Below are 23,223 nucleotides of genomic sequence, written 5' to 3'. Positions count from 1 at the left end.
TATGACTATGTATGGAAAAAGTAGAACATTTTGAAGTTCGAAAATCAAGAATTCTTCCAAATTTTCACCAAATATCTGATTTTCTCAAGTAAAGGTTGACTTGCAGCTGGTTACAGAAGGGACGCCAGAATTTTGGACACAAAACTGGACTCCTCGATCGGACACAATGTGTAGCGGAAGACCATGCAGCCGGAAGATATGTTTGAAGAACAGACTGGCAAGCCATGGGAAAGACGAAGACTTGGAAGGGAAACAAAATGGGACATTTTGGAAAACCAGCCTGTCACCACCCAGATGACAGTACTGCCAGAGGAGACAGGCAGATTGGTGACAAAGTCCATTGCCACGTGAGACCATGGGCGACTGGGTATCGGCAACGTAGGTAACAGTCCAGCCAGTTTGAGATGAGAGGCTTTATTACGGGCACAGGAGGAGCCGGATACCACAAACTCTCGAACATCTTTGACCAGACCTGGCCACCAGTAGTAGCAGGAGATGAGGGCCACGGATCGTTGCACCCCAGAGTGCGCAGCCACATGAGAAGAATGTCTCCAAGACCGAATCCTCTTCTGGAGAGCAGGTCTAACCTCCCGGTCTTGCAGGGAGGTAGCTGCCGAAGATCCACTGCAACAACAAGCTGGTCAGGAAAAATTATGTGCCGAGGAGCTGGTTCTTCTCCAACAACATCCGTGGCACGAGACAGGGTATCAGCCTTGACATTGATCTTCTCCCACTTCGACCTGCCGATTCATTTTCGTCCTGCTGGCAACAATGACTACCGGGGTTGCCTGGGATTCAGGTGCTGGGCTGTCTGGAGGTACAGCAAGTTCTTCTGATCAGTGTACACACAAACGGGATGCAGAGCTCTCTCCAGAAGATACCGCCATTCTTCCAGAGCAAGTTTGATGGCCAAAAGCTCTCCGTCTCCAATCAAATAATTTCTCTCAGCTGGAGAAAAGGTCTTGGAAAAGAAGCCACATGTGAATTTTTGGCCCTTGGGCCCTTTCTGGGTGAGCACCGCTCCAGCTCCTATGGAGAACGCATCCACCTCAAGATGAAAGGATTTGTTTGTATCATGCCTAGTGAGTACTGGAGCAGAGGCATAAGCGGACTTCAACTTGGAGAAGGCTTCTTCAGCTGTAGCAGACCAGGCACACGGATTGGCACCCATCTTGGTGAGTGCCATGATGGGAGACACCAGAGTGGAGAAATGCGGAATTAACTGCCGGTATTAGTTTGCAAAACCCAGGAACCACTGTATGGCTCGGAGGTCTTCTGGGTGTGGCCACTGCCAGCAGTTTCGCGGGGGCCATCTGGAGACCCCTTTCTGAAATTATATAACCGAAGGAATGGAAGGCTATGCTGGTGAAACTGGCATTTTTCCAGCTTGGCGTAGAGATGATTGGCACAAAGTCGACCAAGTACTTGACGAACGTGTGTCTGGTGGGATTCAAGGTCTGGAGAGTAGACCAAAATGTCATTCCTGAAAGACAGCAGAGGCATTACACTGTCCAAAGGGCATTACTAAATATTCAAAATGCCCGTCACGGGTATTAAACGCCATCTTCCACTCGTCACCCTTGCGGATCCGGATGAGATTGTAAGCACCATGGAGATCCAGCTTGGAGAACACCCTGGAACTGCGCAGGCGATCAAAGAGTTCCGTAATCAACGGCAGGAGCCCACTTGATTCTTAGAAAAAACATTTTCAAAGTCCCAGTAACAAGCTGGTAGACCCTCCAGAGACTTGAAAGACACAGAAAAGCATGGAGTTGAAGCAAGGAAGAGAAAACCAAGAAGAGCTGATGTGGAACGAGGCAGGACATAGAAGGCCAGTCTTTTTTGATGTAGGACTCCAACTTGAAGACTGATAGGTTCCGTGCGGTACCGGACCAGAAAGAAGCTGTCCACTTACTGAAGAAATGACTAGGGTTGACTTGAGGGGAACCACCGGAATGTGATGCCGGGAGACCAGAGAGGCATCCACAAAGTTCACTGAACCAGAGTCCAGGAATGCTGAGACTTGCTCGGACCGACACTGAAGAGCACTGGAAAAGTCAAGCGTGGAGAAGCTGAATTCACAACTAAGGACGCTTCTCCCAGAAACCCTTGGTGCTGGCATTTCCCAAACGTTGGGGACGGACTGGACCTGGACTGGCTCCGATGAGGTGCTTGGGACTGGCACAGTACAGACAGAGGTTTTCTTGAAAACGTCTGGAACGTTCCCCAGGCGTGAGTTGGGCTCTGTCAACCTGCATAGGTTCACCTGCAGACTGTGCAACCGGAGGCTTGAACGGCTTTTGGAAGACCGGAGGCAACCGGGGCAGAGGTCGCTCTTGCCGCAACTCTTCAGCTCGTTCCAAGAACCACACGTCTATCCGAGTGGCTAAGGTGATAAGACCACTGAGAGTAGCCGGCATATCACAGGCAGCCAATGCATCTTTGACCCGTGAGGACGGTCCTTTTAAAAGGTCGCAGATAAGGCCGCGTTGTTCTAAGAGAGTTCAGATGCCAAGGTGCAGAACTTGACAGCATATTCACCCACAGATGAGTCTCTTTAGCGTAGGTTCAGAAGCTCTGTTTCTGCTGAGGAGGCTCGTGAGGCTCAAACATGGACCGGAACTCCGCCAGGAAAGTAGTATGGGTGGCCGTAACTGGATCGTTCCTGTCCCACGCCAGGGCCTTCCCGGAGAAGAGGCTGATGATGAATGCCAACTTTGAGTGCTCGATGACAAACATATGCCATTAACTCAATATGCAGTGAGCACTGTGTGATGAATCCTCTGCACAGTTTGGGATCACCATCGTATTTATCAGGCATAGATAGTTTTATCCTGGGCTCTGATACCGGTGGACAAGCTGGGATGACAGGAGAAGTCGCAGGGGTGGACGCAGGAACTGCCACATTCTGGATGTTAACATTAGAAAGCAGACAGCCCAAAGGGCTAAACAAAATTATATTATATATTATAAATTATATTATAACATTGGATTTATTGTTTGTAATTTCCCTGAATCTTATAGTATCCCTATTCGTAAAATGTTTGTACTATAATTGTTGTTTTTAATTACCTTTGATCCTGTGCATCACGAGGAAGGTCTGTGCCGACTCCCCCTGGAGATCATGTGATTTCTCATAGGGTTTTCGCTGGCTCTCTTTCAGGGGAGCATCACGCCTACACCACCTGATCATTGACGTCACAGGGCGGGTCTTTTAAATATGTTTGCTACAATGTTCAAACTAGATGATTAAGACATGATGTGTCAAAACGCGTTGATCTACTGTACTAGGTTTTATTTCTGCATGGATTTTATACAATAAAGAAGATTTCTGCCAGATGTCTGTTTCCCAGTGTGGTTCAGAATGCCAGATTTTTTACAAATCTTTCTACTAGACAAATCCGCATGAAAAACGCACATAAAAACTGTGTGTATTCGATAAGGCTTTTCATGCAGATTTTCTGATGTCAATTAGCAAAATGTGCAGATGTCAGATTTACTGAGCATGTAATAAGACCTCCATTACTCAAGTTAAAAAAAAAATCACATTGCTGCTGTATTCCTTGTAGACTTGTAAATGTTTTTTTTTTCCTGTGGGGAAAACATTGTCCATTTTCACCTTTGTCGAAAATTTTCACAGTATGTTATAAATGCATTTCACCAGGCTCTTTCAAAAAAGATACAAATAGGAGGAACACTGGTATTTTGTAGCCACATTATTACATTTATTTTGCTGATATTTTAAGTGATAGAGTAATAAAAACAATCTACGGAAAATATGCAGTGGTACGCAAAGTATTCAGACCCCTTTAAATTTTTCACTCTTTGTTTCTTTGCAGCAAATTGGCAAGATCAAAAAAAGTTCTTTTTTTACCCATTAATGTACACTCTGCACACCATCTTCACAGAAAAAAACTGAAATGTAGATATTTTTGCTAATTTATTAGACAAAAAAAAACTGAAATATTACATTGTCATAAGTATTCAGACCCTTTGCACGCTATTGAGTAGAAGCAGCTTTTGAGCTGCTGGTTGGATGGTGAACATTGCTGGACAGCCATTTTCTCATAGTCTGGGAGTCTTTTGTGTGTTTTTTGCAAACTGTATTTGGGCCTTCATATGTCTTGCACTGAGGAGAAGCTTTCGGCTCCACACTTAAAGCCCAGACTGGCGGAGGGCTGCAGTGATATTTGACTTTGTAGAACTTTCTTTATCTCCCTACTGCATCTCTGCAGCACAACCACAGTGATCTTGGGTGGTTCTTTATTTCTCTCACTAAGGCTCTTCTCCCATGATTGCTTAGTTTGACAGGATGGCCAGTTGAGGAAGAGTTGTGGTCATCCCAAATGTCTTCCATCTAAGGATTATGGCAGCCAATGTGCTCTAAGGAACCTTGAGTGCTACATAAATTCTTTTGTAACCTTGGCCAGACCTGTGCCTTGCCACAACTCTTTCTCTGAGCTCCTTGGGCAGTTCCTGACTGTGAGGTCTTATATAGACAGGTGTGTGCCTTTCCTAAATAAGTCTAGTTTAATTATACAAAGCTGGGCTCCAATGAAGGAGTACAACCATCTCAAGGAGGATCAGAAGGAAATGGACAGCATGTGAGTTGAATATGAGTGTCACAGCAAACCTTCTGAATACTTATGACTATATGATATTTCAGTTTTTCTTGTTTAATAAATTAGCAAAAATATCTACATTTCTGTATTTGTTCTAACAACATAGGGTGTACAGTGTACACTTATTAGCAAAAATAAGAACTTCTTTGATCTTGAAATGAAACAAACAGTGAAAATTTTAAAGGGGTCTAAATATTTTCTGCTGGTATCCACTGTAGATAATAATACATGCTTTTGCATGTGGTATGTCTTGTACTCCGACACGCCTAAATTTCCTTTAGATCCAACGTGTCTCCAATTACCTTTAGAAGTAATCAAATTAGTAAACAGTACAGATTGCAACTATATACAATTTGTTCTCAGTACAACTACAGATGTTATGTGAGGGAATCAGAGGTTTATTGCGACAGCAGTAAATGCCAGCCATATGCCAGTGACCTTCGTTAGCCAATGTTCAATTGCAGTTTCTACTGCTGATCATGCTCTTCAGAATGCTTTGATCCTCACACACCATCCTGCTCCTAGCCATCAATTCATGTTTAAAAAGGCATGTTTAAAAAGGCTTAACTTTGATGATAAAAGACGCGCCCCCCCCCCCCCCACTGTGAGGTGCCTGAACATTGTGGTTCTACTGTTCCCAGCAAAGGTGATAAAGACTGCTTCTGCCAGAACTCTGTGTTTGACCCGGCTCCATTTATTGCTCCCTGTATGTGTCTTCTGCACCGATGAAGACCCTGGTTTGTACGGATTGGAATCGGCCTATTTGTTGTTTACCCCTGACCTTTGGCTTGTTATTTGGTTCACTTGAATTGCCACACTCCCTGAAATCTAGAGTGTCTGTGACCATGCCCAACACATTACTTTTATGGTATGGTGAACGGACAAAAAACCCTGCAGAATTCTTACCGAAACTATTATTTTCATTTACTCCAGCAACTAATAGTTAATAAAATCTCATCAATTAGCCATAAATAACCCAAAAATTATGTACCAGAAAAGTGCAGTTCATGTGGCAAAAATAAGCCCCTATGTATCCACATTAAAATTATAGCCTGTACCACTTGACAATGCGAATCTGCTCTAAATGGCGCCTCCTTCTATTCCAGAGATCGCGATAATGATTAATCTGATTTACCCCTCCAAAAAACCGCCAAGCGTATAAATACGCTTAGTGGTTATCTGCAGGCTGGGTGCTTGGCTGCCGCCGCTTGCTGCCCAGGATCGCAGCTCACGCCCGCAACACTCGGCAACACCCACAGTATAGTGCCGTCCCTCCTCTCCTGCCGAGCTATCTTGCGGCTCCGATGGAAAGTCATGTGACCGGAGCACAGGTCACATGACGTTCTACATCGGCCGCGAGCTGAAGCAGTGAGTAGCTCCGCTGGGACTCAGTGACAGCGCAGGGCCGTTCTTTGGGTGGTGGTGGGGGGTCTGGGGCCAGCGTCAGCCCTGGCCCGCTTTATGGGTGGAGGGTTCTTGGGCCGGCATCAGCTCTGGCCCGCTCTGTGGGTGGTGGTGGGGGTCTGGGGCCAGCGTCAGCTCTGGACCACTTTATGGGTGGAGGGGTCTTGGGCGGGCGTCAGCTCTGGCCCTCTCTGTGGGTGGGGTCTGGGGCGCGGCGTCAGCCTTGGGCAACTCTGTGGGTGGTTGGGGGTCTGGGGTCGGCGTCGGCCCCAAATAGTACTATAATTGTCCCAAGAAGCTACAAAAACAGGGGCTGTAACAAATTTTCTTCTATAAATAGACATCTATAATAATAATAATCTTTATTTATATAGCGCCATAATATTCCATGGCGCTTTGCAAATCATAGGGAACATATACAAATAGAATAAGATGGTACAGGGTAAAAACATAGTTATATGGAACAAAAGTCTATTAACACTATATACGACTAGGAGTTATATATTTGTATTACTGAAAATTTCATACTCCTCCTCGGCTGAGATTACTCCTCAAAAATGGTGAGAGGAGTATTATTACCCTTATGGAAAAATGTTAGTGCGACCTCTGTTCTATTCTATGCCCGGCCATGTGCCCACACAGTAGTTTACCATCACATATGGGGTACTGCTAAACTCTGGAGAAATTGGGTATCAAACCTTGTGGTTCCTTTTGTCATTTAATCCAGTGCAAATTTTTTCTCTGCCCAAAATGAATGAATTGTCCAAAAATTTTCCAATTTCTAAACCGCACCATTTAGTTTTACACCCAATAAAACACCTAAAGTGTTAACAAACTTCTTAAAAATGTGTTTCCATATGTTGAGGGGTAATTTAGGCTTAGTCCTGAAGGAGTTAAAACACCACTGCATCAACAAACAGTATCATGAAAACAAAGGAACACATCAAACAGCTCAGGGGATAAGGTTTCAGAAAACATTACTGCAGGGGTATAATTTAAAAGTGACTCAACTCAGGCAAAAAGTGCGCTTTTCCGTTAATTTGCCCAGGACTTTGGAGGCTTATCTTACCATAGGGTGCTGTTGGTTTCAGGACTGAGTCCCTTTAAAAACATTCTCTTACACCTAATTTAGAAGGCTACTAAATGCAGCAATGACAATTTTAGGACATAAGCACTTCCGGATAAAAAATTTCCCTTCTAAGAGAACATTTCCCGGAAGTAGTGTCCATTAGAAATGAAACCTCACCCTAACTGTCACATGACCTCCTCTCCTGTGAGCAGGGAGCAGTGCCTCCCCTCCCATGAAACCGTTTGATAAGCATCAGAAACAAATCTATGGACTCCAGGACTTATCAGCAGAGGGAGGGGAAGCAGCTATTGCAGCTCTTAAGTAATTTAAGGGGGATAGCAAAGAAAATACTGGATATAGGTAAAAAAAGATGAGGCAAAGTTGTTTTACATCCCAAGAGCTATTGATTTGTGGAAAAAAAACCTTTACAGTACCTCTTTAAAGTGAACAATCCCTTTAACCCCTACGGGACACAGCCTATTTTGGCCTTAAGGACGCGGCCCCATTCTTCAAATCTGACCTGTGTCACTATAAGTGGTTATAGTTTTGGAACGCTATGAGATATCCAGGGGATTTTTAGATTGTTTTCTCGTGACACATTGTACTTCAAATTAGTTTAAAAATTTGGATGATATCTTTTGTGTTTAGTTATGAAAAAAAACAAAATTTGGAAAAAATTTGGAAAAATTCTTTATTTTCAACGTTCTAAATTCTCTACTTTTGATGCAGATAGTCATAGCACCCAAATAAATTCATAACTTACATTTCCCAACTGTCTGCTTTATGTTGGCATGGTTTTTTAAGATTCCACATATTTTACTAGAATGTTATGAGGCTCAGAATTTAGGTATCATTTTTCACATTTTTTGTAAAATCACCAAAACCTGTATTAGATGGACCTGCTCAACTTCTAATTGACACTGAGAGGCCTAAATAATAGCGAGACTCGTAAATTACCCCATTGTGGAAACTACACACCTCAACGTATGAAAAACTACTTTTAAGAAGTTTGTTAACGCTTTACGTGTTTTATAGGGGTTAAAACAAAATGGAGGTGCAGTCTGCAAATTGTAATATTTTTTCACAATACACCCATTTTGGGTGGAAAATTAAACATTTACAATGGATTAAATGAATAAAGGCTCCACAAAGTTTGATACCCAATTCCTCCCGAATGCACCGATACCCCATATGTGGTGGTAACCTGCTGTATGGGCGCACGGCCGGGCATAGAAGGGAAGGAGGCGCCATCCAGATCAGATTTTCTATGTCACATTGTACAGGCTATAATTTTTTTCTTTTTTTTAATGTGGACCTATAGGGGCTTATTTCTTTTGCCACATGAGATGCACTTTTCTGGTATGTAATTTAGGGGAATCTATAGGCTAATTGGTGAGATTTTATTAACTCTTTGTTGGTGGAGGAAATGAAAATCATCACTTTTCAGGAAGATTTTTATGGGTTTTTTTTTTTGCCCGTTTACCATACCATAAAAATAGTATATTATTTTTATTCTATGGGTCGCCACGATTACAAAAAGACCTCATTTATATAGATTTTTTATTTTTTTCCCATTTTTACTGCATAAAAAGTAATTTGGCAAAAATGTTGTTAATTTTAGCATCACCGTCTTTCATATGCATAACTTTTTTATTTTTTGCCTCACAAATCTGTTTAAAGGCTTATTTTTTGCGAGAAGGATTGTTCTTTTTAGTGGTCTTATTTTAGAGTGCATAACATTTTTTAAATCCCTTTTTAGAGCATTTTTATAGGGTATTAATTGAAAATTATCTTTTTTATGGAGCTTTTTTTTGTTTTGTTTTTTACGGGGTTCACTTTGCGGAACTAATAACGATTCTGTTTTATTATGCAGATTGTTACGGACGCAGGGATACCAAATATGTGGGGGTTTTGTGTATTTTATTCAATTGTACTGAATAAAAACCAATTTGGAGAAAATCTTGTTCATTTTAGCATCACCATCTTTTCATATGCATAACTTTTTTATTTTTCGGCTGACAAATCTGGTTAGGGGCTTATTTTTTGCGAGAAGAGTTGTTCTTTTTAGTGGGCTTATTTTGGAGTGCATAACATTTTTTAAATTACTTTTTAGAGCATTTTTTGATAAGGTATTAATTAAAAATGATCTTTTTTCGGAACGTTTTTGCGTTTTTTTTCTACGGCGTGTACCGTGCGGGTCCAGTAACGATTCTGTTTTATTATACAGATTGTTACGGACGCGGCAATACCAAATATGCGGGGTTTTTTGTGTTTTTGTGTTTTTTATACTTTATTAAGTGTTTTTATGGGAAAGTGACATTTTAGGGGCTTATATTTTTATGTATTTATTTTTTATTTATTATAATGTGAAGTGTTAAGTGTTTTTGCATATTTTTACTTATACATACTTGAACTTAAACCAGTGATGCTCTGATCACTGGTTTAAGTTCAATACACTGCTCTACAATACTATTTTATTGTAGAGCAGTGTAAACTGTCTGAGCAAGCTTGCGCATGCTCAGACAGTTTACAGCCAGACCCGGAAGGGGTCTGGCTGCCATGGAGACTGGGCAGCTCCGGGGCACATGCCAGTCCTCGGAGCTGCCCAGAAGTGGATCGGATCCCCCGGTAAGCGGCACGGGGGATCCGATCCACAGCGCAAACACCCTTACACGCCGCGGTCATGTTTGACCGCGGCGAGTAAGGGGTTAACACCCGCGATCGGAGCCGGCTCCGATCGCGGGTGTTAGCGCAGGCTGTCAGCTGTACTAGACAGCTGACAGCCGCTGCTTCTGGTACCGGCTCCGTTCGTGAGCCGGTGCCAGAAGCAGGACGTTATAGAACGTCCCCGTGCGCTAAGCATCTAGCGCCGGGGACGTACTATAACGTCCTGGTGCGCCTAGGGGTTAATGTACAAGTATTTACAGAGTGTCCAAGTACAGACATAAATCATGACCACGTATTTAATGCCAAGTATGTTATTAAATAAAAGTTTGGAAATGTGTTCCTGGATTTTATCTGGCATGTACCTTTATAGCTGTAGCTTAGAAAGATGTTGGGCTTTTTAGTCAACATAATGAAGCCAAAAAATAATTTAAAGTACATTTAACAAGAAAAGCTTTGCTTAGGGAACCGTTTTGAGTACAGGATCCAGTGAGCATAAAGAACAATTTCTGTGTACAAACTGCGTACATAAATACAAGCCAACCACACCCATGTTAGGTTATAAAATAACAAATGTGCATCTACAACTAGTTGGTTTCAACATAAATTAATTTAATGTTCCAATATAAGCAGAGGTTGAAGCAAAGTAAAAATACGTCTCTTAACGTTTCCGAGGAATATTTTTACTGGAGGAAAAGTACCATATTTGGTACATTACCAGCAGCTAAGTGTAAGGTCCATTTTTTTTAACTTCTTAGCGCTCCTTGACAAGCATACTATTACTGCATGGAGCACTAGAACTTAGCACTCCATGCAGTAACAGTACATCATGGAGAGGATTTGGGTTCAGTTACTCACCTGAGCGGAACCAGAATCAGTAAACACAGGGTGTCCTCAGATTAATACGGATGTGGTGATACCAAATATGTATGCTTTTTTTGTTTTGGGGTTTTATATACATTTATTTGATTTATTTAATTATTATTATAAAAAGATTTTTCTTTTTTTTTTTTTTTTTTTTTAATTTTCTACTCTTGGGCTTGAGCAAGCGTTCATCCCATCGCTTCTTCAAGCGCTTACATTGCAATACACTTGCTGCGCATGCTCAGTTACTTACAGCCAGGCCCTGCAGGAGGGATCAGATGCTTGACCGCAGCATGTAAGGGGTTAAAGACCCGCAATCTGAAATTTTTTCTGGAGTGTGATGTCATGTGATGTTATAGAAAGGTGCTGCATCAGAAGAAGTACCCATAATGACTGCCATAAAAACCCGATAGGACGGTCATTAAGGGGTTAAAATAAAAACATGAACCAACTAAAAAAGTTCCATAGGAAAAAAAATGGCTAATACATGACCCTCCTTCCCTTCTGTCCCTCACTGTGCATCCCTACAACAAGTAACGACCACATGTGAGATGTTTCCATACTCGGGACAAATTTTTAACAAATTTTTTGTGAATGTGGAAGTTTTAGGGCGAATGAACATATTACAGACAAAATCAGACCATTCTTAATTTACCCTCCATTTTGTTTTAATTACAATGAGGATCTCAAACGGTTAAATGGAGCGATATATAGATCCCCAAAAAAGTCTATTCGAAGTTCAACATGTGACAAAAAAAAAATCTCAAAATCACTTTGATAAGTCAAAGTGTTCAAACTTTATAACCATATAAAGTGCCGCATACCACCCCAAAAAATGGGGCTGAGCCGCGTGTTTCTAGTCTGAACCGTTTTTCACTGATCATTACAAATATAATTTGTAAAACTGCCTGTACAAGTGGCATTTAAGTGACCTCTGAATATACCTCTGAGATATTTGTACCCCATAAGTAAATATATTTCGATTTTACCAAATTCTTTACCAGCAGAGAAAAAAAAAACAATCCAGTGCTCAATTTCTTACACATTACACAAGGCCACTTTTTCTTACAGGTTACTGCTCAGCCTTCCAGGTTTTTTCCCTGATGTACATAATCAAATCTGCCAAGAACCCTTCATAGCCATGGTCTACAACCTATGGCTCAGGAGCCAGATATGGCTCTTTTGTTGGCTCAGACAGATCTTTAATAAATAGTGATGGCTGCTGTGTGTCTCTTAGACTGATCACTGGTTTCAGGCAGCGATGTTACCGCTGCCTACATTCTTTGTACGGCCCAGGCTCCATCTCCGCCATCGTCTAAGCCTGGGTCAAATAGAAAAGCATGGGAGCGATGAGGAGCTGGCTGCAGGGAGCGCTGGTAAGTGAATATTCTTTTTTTTTTTTTGCTGTGGCTACCCATCTACTGGGGGGCGTGTGCTGTGGCTACCCATCTATTGGGGGGCGTGTGCTGTGGCTACCCATCTACTGGGGGGCGTGTGCTGTGGCTACCCATCTACTGGGGGGCGTGTGCTGTGGCTACCCATCTACTGGGGGGCGTGTGCTGTGGCTACCCATCTACTGGGGGGCGTGTGCTGTGGCTACCCATCTACTGGGGGGCGTGTGCTGTGGCTACCCATCTACTGGGGGGCGTGTGCTGTGGCTACCCATCTACTGGGGGGCGTGTGCTGTGGCTACCCATCTACTGGGGGGCGTGTGCTGTGGCTACCCATCTACTGGGGGGCGTGTGCTGTGGCTACCCATCTACTGGGGGGCGTGTGCTGTGGCTACCTATATACTGGGGGGCGTGTGTTATGGCTACCTATATACTGGGGGGCGTGTGTTATGGCTACCTATATACTGGGGGGCATGTGTTATGGCTACCTATATACTGGGGGGCATGTGTTATGGCTACCTATATACTGGGGGGCATGTGTTATGGCTACCTTATCTGGTGCCGCCAGTCTTTATAGGAACCCAGGAAGTGGGCAGCGCCAATCAGCGGTGCACTGACCCTTTAAATCCGCGAGTGCCGACGCATGCACTGGCCAGGCGGGGCGGGAGACGGAAAGTGGTGGGTGGAGTGAGCTCAGAAAGGGTCGCCGTCACGGGCGTGCCTGCAATCCGAAACCTAGATCGCAGGGGCACCCGTGAAACTGGAACTACCTATCTACTGGGGGGGGCATGTGCATATGGTACGGCTCTTACGAAATAACATTTTAAAATATGTGGTGTTCATGGCTCTCTCAGCCAAAAAGGTTCCTGACCCCTGGTCTACAAGAAGGTCGGAACCCATTTTATTTACCCTTCTGACTGCGTATCACTTTATTGTCTATTATTAGCGACCCAAGGCAAACTTACTTCACAAGCACACAAAAAGCCAGAAAATTGCTGTGATCTGACACCACATTGCCTGGTTTCACTTACTAAGTTTTGAGACTTATTTGTCTCAGTTGTGACTGGAACTAACATGTTTTAAAAAGTAATAAAAGAAATCAGACAATGTGGTGATGTCACCCCTTAATAAAGGGTCTGTTGGTATTTAGTACTAGTGTATCATTCCGATGAAAGAAATGGTGCATTGTGCTGGCCTATTTCTCTCATCAAATATGACATGACCTCCTGCAAAAATAGGAACATGGTAAAACCTCTTGTTTCATTTTCTAGCTATGATAAATCATCTTAATTGTAATGGCCAAGATAATTGTGTATTGGGCTGCAACTACTCACAACTTACATTGTTATCACTAGAGAGTGTTGAGTACATGTCCCCTGCATAATTATTTTTATCCCTCTTGCTAACCAATGTGGAGAGTAGACTTTTCCCTGCAACAAAATGTCCTTACAGCTGCAGCATATTCAGGTGGCAAACCTACATCAATAGAAAGTTACAGTATTCTGTCATGGTCAGAGAGCAAAGTGATCTTTCTACATGTCAATATATCTCTAAGGACAATTCCAAGGCATATTCAGGAGTTGATGCCAGCTTTAGGAACTTAAATGTGCAGAAATTACAGGCACAGTTGCAACTTCTTTTATCGAAAGTGCCACAGGATACCCAACACAACCTCCCATATCTCACCTCATATCTAGGCTAAAGGCCGCCAAATAGGGTACCAGGACCCCCTTCAGTTGTACAGTTCCCACCAAACAAAATCTTTTGCTTTAAGGGTATATGCACATGATGGTCCTAATTTGCTGACAAGGTTTTCAATGTAGATTCAGTGCGGCAACTGCCACAATTTGCTTGTTTCAATTCAATTCAATTCCAGCACAAATCCATGTAGGGTATTATCATTGTATAGGGTGTCAATGGTCATCAAATCTATAGGAATTAGTTATGTCATTTTATTCCTAATTCTGATTTAATCTGCTTTAAAAAAGTCCGACAATTGCCCCGGTCTTCAAAGGTAAAAAATCCCATTTCATAGAAACTTGTTTGGAGATGCTGTATGACGCTTTGCTTGTCACCAGCTGCTGGTTATGCTGTTTAGTCATATAAAAAAGGCATCTACACATAAAAGCTGTCACCTCATAAACAGCATGCATAGGGTTTATAAAACCTACAGACTAGAAGCTATACATAACTGCATTGTATAGGCTCCACCATGTCCACACATATTCTCCCCTGGATCTCCGCCATCTACATATGATGCCTGATGGAGAATGACATTTTCTGTACAAATACCATCTAAGGCCCCACTTTCGCTCCATATAAACCCCAGCCATAATACAGGGGTGTATAATGTACCATACAGATTTTACCCGCATTCTGGGTATATGTTTCCAGATATGAGTTGCCCTATGTGATCCAGGCTGTGTCTCAGTATATGATGTCTTAGACTATTTGTTCAGGCTGGTCATGAAAAGTTTACCAAGCTTCCCCAAACCTTATGAAATATTCATCATCTTTTCTGCGGCTACTGAGTGACAGTGAGGGCTGAGCTGTGCCCCACAAATGGAGGAGCAGGACCGCCCGCCTCTCATGCCCCACACAAAGGCAGACATCGCCGCGCTGCATGGGGTAAACAACCTGCAGGACAGACCTCGGGGGAGTCGCACAGTGCACACGCCTCATACAAACCGCACGAGACCGACCATGCTAAATGACACCTGCTGTCTGTGAGGGAAGTTGTGAGCCGAGCCCCGCCGTCCTCCCCGCTTCTTACCTGGCTCTGCCGAGCGGCCGTCCCGGGAAAGTTTGTCACTGACGAGTGGCCGGGAAGACGTGACTAAAATAGGCATGAAGAGGGGAGGCTGCAGCCTGAGCCGCGCACACTCCCCTTCCAAGCAGCGTCCGCAGCTCCCTCACTACTGGGGGAGGAGGAGGAGGAGAGACGGACAGGGACAGCGGGAAGGAGGGAGGGGACGCTCAGAAGAGAAATGATGAAACCTGGGAACAGCAGGCACCGCTATGGCAGAGGGCTGCGCTATCATTATTACTGGCAGTCATTCACGCCATTCTTCATGGTCCATGGCTTATAACAGATTTCTTTTTTGTCATTATGTTTAGCTTTGTTTCTATTGACTTAACCTCTTAAGGGCACAGCCTTTTTTCAGTGATTTTTCTCTCCCCACATTCAAAAATCTATAACTTTTTCATTTTTCTGTATACAGGGCTGTGTGAGGGCTTATTTTCTGCATAACAAATTTTCACTCAGTGACGTTATTTATTATGCCATGCCGTGTACTGGGAAGCTGGGGGAAAAAAATTACAAATTCAGTGAAATTGGTGGGAAAAAAAAGCATTTGCGTCACGTTCATTTGAGCTGCGTTTTTTACGACTTTTCCTGTGAGCTCCAAATTATACATCTACTTTATTCTTGGTTCAGTAAGATCAGGGTGATGCCAAATTTAGATAGTTTTTATTGTGTTTTAATACATTTTCACAAATTAAAACAATGTGAACGGAAAAAAAAATAGTTTGGCCATCTTATGACGCTAATAACTTTTTCATACTTCGGTGTACGGAGCTGTGTAAGCTGTCATTTTTTGGAAGATGTTTTCATTGATACCATTTTGAGAACTTTGATCACTTTTTATAAAATTTGTTATGTTCTGTAAAAAGGGTATTTTAACCCTAGATGGTCTGATTGTTCCTGTCATATACTTCAATACTAGTGTATTTCAGTTTATCGCGCCACAATCTTTTAAATGCCATCAACGTCTTTGCTGGCAGCAATCAATGGGTCAACACCCGCGATGTTAGCGATAGGTGTTTGCTGCTTTAACGTCACCCGGATGTCTGCAAGTCCTAAGCATTAAGGCCCCTTCCACACTTGCGTTGCAGATCACGTCAGAGTCTGATCAGGGTGCGATAGAGCACGTCGATATTTAAACGCGCGTTAAAAAAACACGCGTGTGTGCGTGAAAAAAAAATGCAAGTCTGAAAAGACCCATTGGTTACAATGGGTCAGAGTGCAATGCAAGTTCTGTGCGTCAAAAGCTCGCGCAGAAAACGCGCGTGAAAAACGCAAGTGTGAAAGGGGCCTTACACTTGCCTTGTGCAGCTGGCTGGAGACCACTGCAGATGCATAAGGAAACCTGGCTGTGCAAGGTAAGTGTTACTGCGCATGTGCGGGACTTGCACATGTCACTGGCTGTCTGCAGCGTTTGCAGGTGGTACAAAGAAAGATTTTTTATTTATTAAGGCGGCCTGCATTATTTATTAGCGGAGCCACAGGGTGTTCGGCTGACGTAGGCCTGAGCACCTCCGGCTCATTAGCATATTTTCATAAAGTTGTTTTGCAGTAAATATGACAGTCAAGAACATAAGAAAAGCTGTTCCTTTTAACCCCTAAGGTAACGAACATTACATTGGTGACAGCCTACCACCAGTAAATCTGGTTGTAGATGTCCTTTAAATGTATGCAACATGGCATTTCCGTTTTTTCTTCCCACCTTCCAAAGGCCATAACATTTTTATTTTTCAGTTTCAGTTACATTTTCTTACAAGCTTGATTTTTATGGCTTTTACTATGTGGTCAGAATGACACACCCCCTTTATTCTGCAGATCAATACAGTCAATGAAATATTTTCAAGGAGAAATTCTGATCATTTAGAAACCAAAAAACTTTTACCATCGTCACTACATACACTTACCGTCTCTGTACCAGGTCCACTTCAGGCCTAGTGGTAGGAGGGGGATGAATAAAAGCAGGACACTTTGTTTCCCCTCATAGCTGCCTGCATGTTGTCCAGCGCTGCACAAAGAGATTACTTTATGGATCAATTAACGTTTATTAAGAAACAAACAAAGAAAAAGCAGTGGACCCACGATACGGGCACATGTTCGGGTCGCAGCCCCATAATTAGTTATAGCACAGAGTTATACTCATGTGCCTCTGATTTAAAAAAAACAACAAGAAAACACATATAGCCAATAATACAAGTAAATTGGGAAGAAGGGATGGGGGGGGGGAAGCAAGGGGGGAAAGGGGTTATCCGCGATAGCTCAAGGGTGTGGACTTAGCCAGCATATGCTAGTAGGGTGACATTATCTATTAAGACGCCTGAAGCCAGGCAGATAAGGCGGGTTACCCATTTATACCAGGTCTTATGATAAGCATCTATTTGGTTGTTATCCAATGTCCTAAGTTCCTCCATGTGTCAATTTCTATCCACTTCCTCGACCCACATCAACCTGGTAGGCGGGGAAGTAGACTTCCACAAACTGAGAATCACCAATCTCGTCGCCACCAGGAAATGTCGCAATGGACCTCTTTTGACACTTTTGAGACGTCCTGGCAGCATAGATAGCAGAGCAACAGCCAGGGATAGGTTCCCGGTGGTCCGCATAACCTCTTATAAAGATCCCAGATGGCATTCCACATTCCAAACAGCTGCCACCACCCAGAGTCAACCATACACGAAGCATAGTGCCCCTGGTAATCTGACAACACCAGCATATAGGGGAAACAGAGGAAACATTGTGTAGATCTTAAAACCGGTCTCCTGAATTTTACTGGACACTGAAAGCTTGTGAGTCCAGAGGAGGGATTTCTCCCATTGCTCCTTAGTAAATGTCTCGCCCATTTCCTCCTCCCAGGCCTTAAGGTAAGGCAACGGTAGGTTTTCCCCACTGCACCCAGAGAGCATTTTGTGGATGAAAGACACCCGTGAGGTGTTACTGTGTCTGCAGAACATAATGGGGCAGATTTACTTACCCGGTCCATTCGCAGTCCAGCGACGCGTTCTCTGCGGTGGATTCAGGTCCACCAAGTGTCGCTGTTGCGCCGAGGTCCGCCAGAGTTCACGATCCTATTCCTTTTTTTTTTAAATGCGCCGGTTTCTCTGAATCCGTCGGGTTTTCGTCCGGCCACGCCCCCCCCCCCATTTCCGGCGCGTGCACGCCAGCGCTGGTGCGCCACAATCCGATCGCGTGCACCAAAATCCGGGGCAATTCAGGAAAAATCGGAAATATTCGGGTAACACTTTGGGAAAACGCGAATTGGGCCCGTAGTAAATGACCCCCAATGTCTCAAACGAAGTAAGTGTACATGGGATAGTTCTCCTCGGGGACAGCGATTGAATAAAGCTCCTCAATTGTAAGTAGTGTAGCTAGGCGCGGGAATAAGTTCTCTTATCTCCCAGTATGTCACTCAAGGGTCGTATCCCTGTATCAGAAATGACCCAGCCAAGTTTTTTATGAAGACCATTGTCCAGTGACAAACGCGCTACAGGGACTCCGGGGTAACTTAGAACCAGGGTAAGGGGGCCAGGGACATTGATAAGTTTAGAACTAGTGGCAAATTTTCTGCCAACTTTTAGAACTTGTGCCATTAAAGGGGAGATATTGTAGTAATCCAAATTCAAGGAGATTATTTTAAACAATTAGGGCTCTTACTGTTTAAAATAACTGTATATATCGTTTGCAAATGCAGATGCTGTTCTTAACTGACAGCGTGTGCGCTCTCTCTCTCAATGGGTACGGTCTCAATTGCACTCCCTTCGACCGTGATCGTTACGCTTCTGTCCATGCCTCCTTTCTTCTGTAATCAATTTTTATAATTTTGCTAATGAGCTAGAAGGGTTGTTATAATGAGCAGAGCAGGTAATGCTGGTAAATTTAATTTTAGAAGAAAGGAGGTCATAGATAACAAATCTATGAAGATAACAACAGCCACAGTGCCTGGATTATGAATAAATGTCCTTGGTTTATGAAGTTGCAAGTTGGGAAAGAATTCCATGCATGCGAAATGTCAGCAGCACTTTAAGCCTTGTCATTATACAGCAAGTGCTATGTTGGTTAGATAACTATGACACTAGTTATTCCTTGTCCAATCACAATTCCAGGACACAGATGAACCTAAAAATACATTCCACATTTCAAATGAGAAAAATAACATGCACATATGTTTTCAAGAGAGGGAAAAGGAAAACTTTGCCTCAAAGATACTTTAAAGGCAACCCCCTTAACATCAAGCATGACTATTTCAGGAAGCCTAGTGACATGATTTGGGATGATAGCCAAACCAGTACACACTGGGGAAATAAGTATTTAGTCAGTCACTAATTGGGCAAGTTCTCCCACTTAAATTCTCAAATTTCAATCCCCTAGTGATGTTAACCCAATAAAAATAATTTTGAACCCTTTACTTTACAATTTTACTCAGTTTTATTGCTGTTTTATCTCATATTACTCAGTGATAGTCTCTGTAAGATTCCAGAGTGTGGGTGGGGACTCTCTAAAGAGACACATTGGGGCTCATTAACTAAGGCCCCTTCCACACTTGTGCGAATTGTACGCATGCTTTTGATGCGCAGAACTTTTCATGCGCGTCAAAATCGCAGCATGCTCTACTTTTGCGTTTCACGGTTGTTTTTTTACGCCCCATTCAAGTCTATAGGGATGCATCAAAAACACATTGCACTCGCGAACATTGCAAGTGCAATGCGTTTTAAATGGATGGGTTGCTAGTTGATGTTAAAAAAAGTCAGGAAGGAGACAGTAAGTAATGTGCATGTGTAGGCCTGGGACCTTTCTCATTAGTAGTGTGCTGCTTTGTGTCTACTTAGCAAGATGCCCAGAACCCTTGATGTGGAGAAACTTATCTCGTTGGTTCAGGAACGTCCTACATTGTGGGATAATCGGAGGAATGATTACCATGATCGTTTCAAGAAGGAGACGATATGGCTGGAGATCAGCAAGGAGCTCTTGGGCCAAAAGTGGTCTAAAATGTCCCCAGATGAGCGCGAGCTTGCATGTAAGTTTTATCATACTTTTTTGTTCTTTTAAATGTTCTATTTCAAAGTGTGTATTTTACCTGTGTGTTACTATTTTTAAAATGTCTTTGCCTCTGTTTTTACTAGGCTAGGACGTGCAGCAGAGGTGGTGGAGCTGCCGCGACCAATTTAAGAAAGATTTGCATGCCCAAGAAGGCCACAGTGGCTCATCACGCTCCCGAAAGCGCCCCTATTGCTATCGTGAGCAGATGCGGTTTTTAACCAACATTTTTTCCATTGGTCCGTAAGTTAGCCTTTTTTTCATTTTTAAAGGGATCTTTGCACATGTATGTTTTTTCTATGTAGGACACCAAACATTTGTGCAAACACAGCATAATTTATTGTTTTGTGTGTATTTGTATTTTAGTTTTGACAGCGTCAAGTAAATCTTAGTTTTTTTCATTGGTTTTGTTTTTGTTATTTTTCATCATGTCAAAAATCATACTTTTAAATTTGCTTAATCCAAAAATTAGGACAGAAGACAATTTAGACACAGAGGCAGAGGATGCAGGCATTCCACACCCCTCCCCCCAATTACGCCGACATCTGATTTTGCAAGTGTGGAGAGGGAACCGCCATCTGCTGCTGAGGACGACACTGCAGGCCCAATGTCCGTAGTACCCAAACCCCTGCAGGTGGATGAACCAGGAGAAGGACGAAGTGCATCTCCTGTCCCCCGAGGACGTCATTCAAGAAGGGCTGTCCCTGGGAGAGTGGTAGATGAAATAGTATTAAATTATTTGGCCGCAGGGCACAGGAGGACACAATTGTGACCTACCTGCACAGTCTTGCGGACCACATGCGCCGGGTGCCGCAAGAACACCACCTCCTGTGTCAGGGGGCATTTTCAATAGTTCTTGATGCCTGCTGTCCCCCCAACAATCCCACTCCGGTATTTGAGGCCCTGGAGCAGTGGCGATTGTATGGACATATTGCCCCCCGACCCCAGCCTCTACCACCACCACTACCTCCTCCATCTCAGACCCACCAGAGTTTTTATTCAGGCACATACCCTGGCCAAGATTTCAGCCATTCCCACAGCCAAATTTATATTGGTTCTGGTGCTCCTGTGCACCAACCACACCAGCACTATGCTAGTGCCAGCCACATTTATCATGCACGGTCATCCTCTGGGGTAGTTCCCCCACCTTCCCCAGCAACACGTTTTCCAGTGCCAAGAGCTGAGAGGCCAGATTCACCCTCACAACACTTTCTTAATTTGTAATTTCTTGAATATTTGTAAGTTTTGTGTTTTCAGGCTATTCTGCCTTTTTTTCTTGGGTTTATTATATATTGGCCAAAAGTTGGCCTTTGATTTTTAATTTTTTTTTAAATAATTTGATTAAAAATTGTTTGCGTACAGTATTTAGGTCTTCAGCAGTTATTTAATAAATCGAGAAATATATAGATTTGGGTAGTGTCTTGAAAATATTTTTTTGATACATACATAGTATAAAGAAAAAGTAAAATCAAACAAATGGAATCCAAATTACAGATACATATTCTTACACATCCAAACCACCCCCAGTAGACATAAAATAATCAGCAAAATTATTTCGAATACGCATTCCAGCTAAATCAGGTCTTGCATGATGAGTGGGTTCAGTAGTATCAACATCTGCATATATTTCTGGCTGTGGGTTCTCAGGCTGGTCATACATACGACAATAATTATGTAAAATTACACATGCTTTGATGACACAAATGACATTTTGGGGAGATAGCTGCATTGATGATTGAAAAACCCTCCATCTGCTAGCCAAGATACCAAATGCGCACTCCACAAAATGACGAGCCCGGCACAGACGAACATTAAAATTTCTGCGTCTTGAATCCAACCCACGGCCACTATAACAAATGGTAAAGAGGGCCCTGAAGAACTGGCCAAAACACGGGGTTCAGGTCTGATAAACGCTTTGCCATTCGAGAAGCACGGAATATACCAGCATCAGCAGCAGAACTATCTACTACCCAATATCTACAATTATAAAACAGTAGTTACTTTCAGCTAGTGCCAACAAAACCACAGAGAAATACCGTTTATAATTAAAATATCTGGAACCAGAGTTTGGTGGCTTCTGTACACATAGATGTTTACCATCCAAGGAGCCAATTCAATTAGGAAAATTAGCATTTTCCTGAAAGCCATGAGCAATATACAGCCATTCCTGAGCATTTGGCGGAGGCATCATGGTGCGTCTCAAATGGGACCAAATAACAACACATGTGTGAATCACAATGCTTGCAATGGTCGAAGTCCCCATCAGGAATGGAGGGTTGAAAACGAATTTCCAGTAGCAAGAAAACTAAAAAAAAAGAATAAAAAGTTAATAAACATTTTAAACAAACAAATAACAAAAAATATATATAATACATACCGGAGGGTAACCAGAAGACACTCCTCCACAGAAATACATTTCTGCAGCCTGGTATCCTGGAATGTGAGTGCAGGACGAAGCTCCACCACCAATTGATCAAACAAGGTGATGGATTAGCGACAAAAGTGAATAAACTTGTCTGGGTCTTTGCGGAGGTCAAAAAACAAAGTATGAAAGACACCTTTGCTGAATTGTTGAGATACAATTTTATGAACCCATCTCTTACACCGGGGGGGGGGGGGCCGGGCAACGCTATAGATCACTTCGCTCACCATATTTCTGGGATATATACCAAACAACATCCTCCAAAGTATCAGAATAAGACATGGTTCAACAAACACATGTAACAAGCAAAAACACAGAAGCCAAGCAATCATGTGAGTCTAAAAAAAACACCCCTTTTATGTGGAATTCTGGGACATCTGGCTACCAAATTAAGAATCATGTGATTTAAAAACGTGTGTGAAAAACGCACCGAAAACAAACAACACGTGCGTGAAAAACGCAAAAACATTAATGACTCCAAGGTAAAAAGGAACAAAAACGCAGCCAAAAACATCAGTTTTTCACGCATTGCACCCTGACATGATCTGCAACGCAAGTGTGGAAGGGGCCTAAGAGTCGAGGATCTTACTTTTGTCAGACTGTGTGCCTTTTACATGGCTTGGACAGGTATTTAACAAGTGTTTTCACTGGGATTGTGTTACACGCCAGCTGCGCTGGCTTCCATGCTACACAAATTAGGGGGTGCGCCATCGGACGATCGGACTGAGCGCAGGATTTAACTTTCAAATTGTGTTACAAGACAATGCACTTACATGCACCAGTAAAAAGATGGTGAACTCTTTCGACCTGAGCGGGGAAGCGACACATGCACAATATCGGGCACACAATCTTATTGAATTGCGGCAGAGTGCATTATCGTCGGACAATGTACTTTCGGTGAATGCCGTCAGACAGGTAAGTAAATGTGCCCCATTGTGATCTATCTAGTCCTGTGA

General features: G+C 43.0%; 1 protein-coding gene across 5 annotated transcripts in view; it reads right to left on the bottom strand.

Moving 5' to 3' along the window:
- The window catches only part of POPDC1 (popeye domain cAMP effector 1), a 135,913-nt gene extending 120,914 nt beyond the window's left edge, over positions 1–14,999 (bottom strand). The window contains exon 1 of one of the 5 annotated variants that reach the window (XM_072141878.1): positions 14,788–14,999. In XM_072141878.1, coding sequence (XP_071997979.1) covers positions 14,788–14,863 — 76 coding nt within the window. In that variant the 5' untranslated portion in view covers positions 14,864–14,999. The remainder of the gene's footprint in view (positions 1–14,787) is intronic. The other 4 variants (XM_072141877.1, XM_072141876.1, XM_072141875.1 and 1 more) reach the window with 4 other exon arrangements.
- Positions 15,000–23,223: the final 8,224 nt, after the last annotated feature.

Source organism: Engystomops pustulosus, chromosome 3, assembly GCF_040894005.1.
Source record: "Engystomops pustulosus chromosome 3, aEngPut4.maternal, whole genome shotgun sequence".
NCBI classification, from domain to species: Eukaryota; Metazoa; Chordata; class Amphibia; order Anura; family Leptodactylidae; genus Engystomops; species Engystomops pustulosus.
Note: the sequence above shows the minus strand (reverse complement) of the source record. Positions and strands in the feature narration are given on the sequence as shown.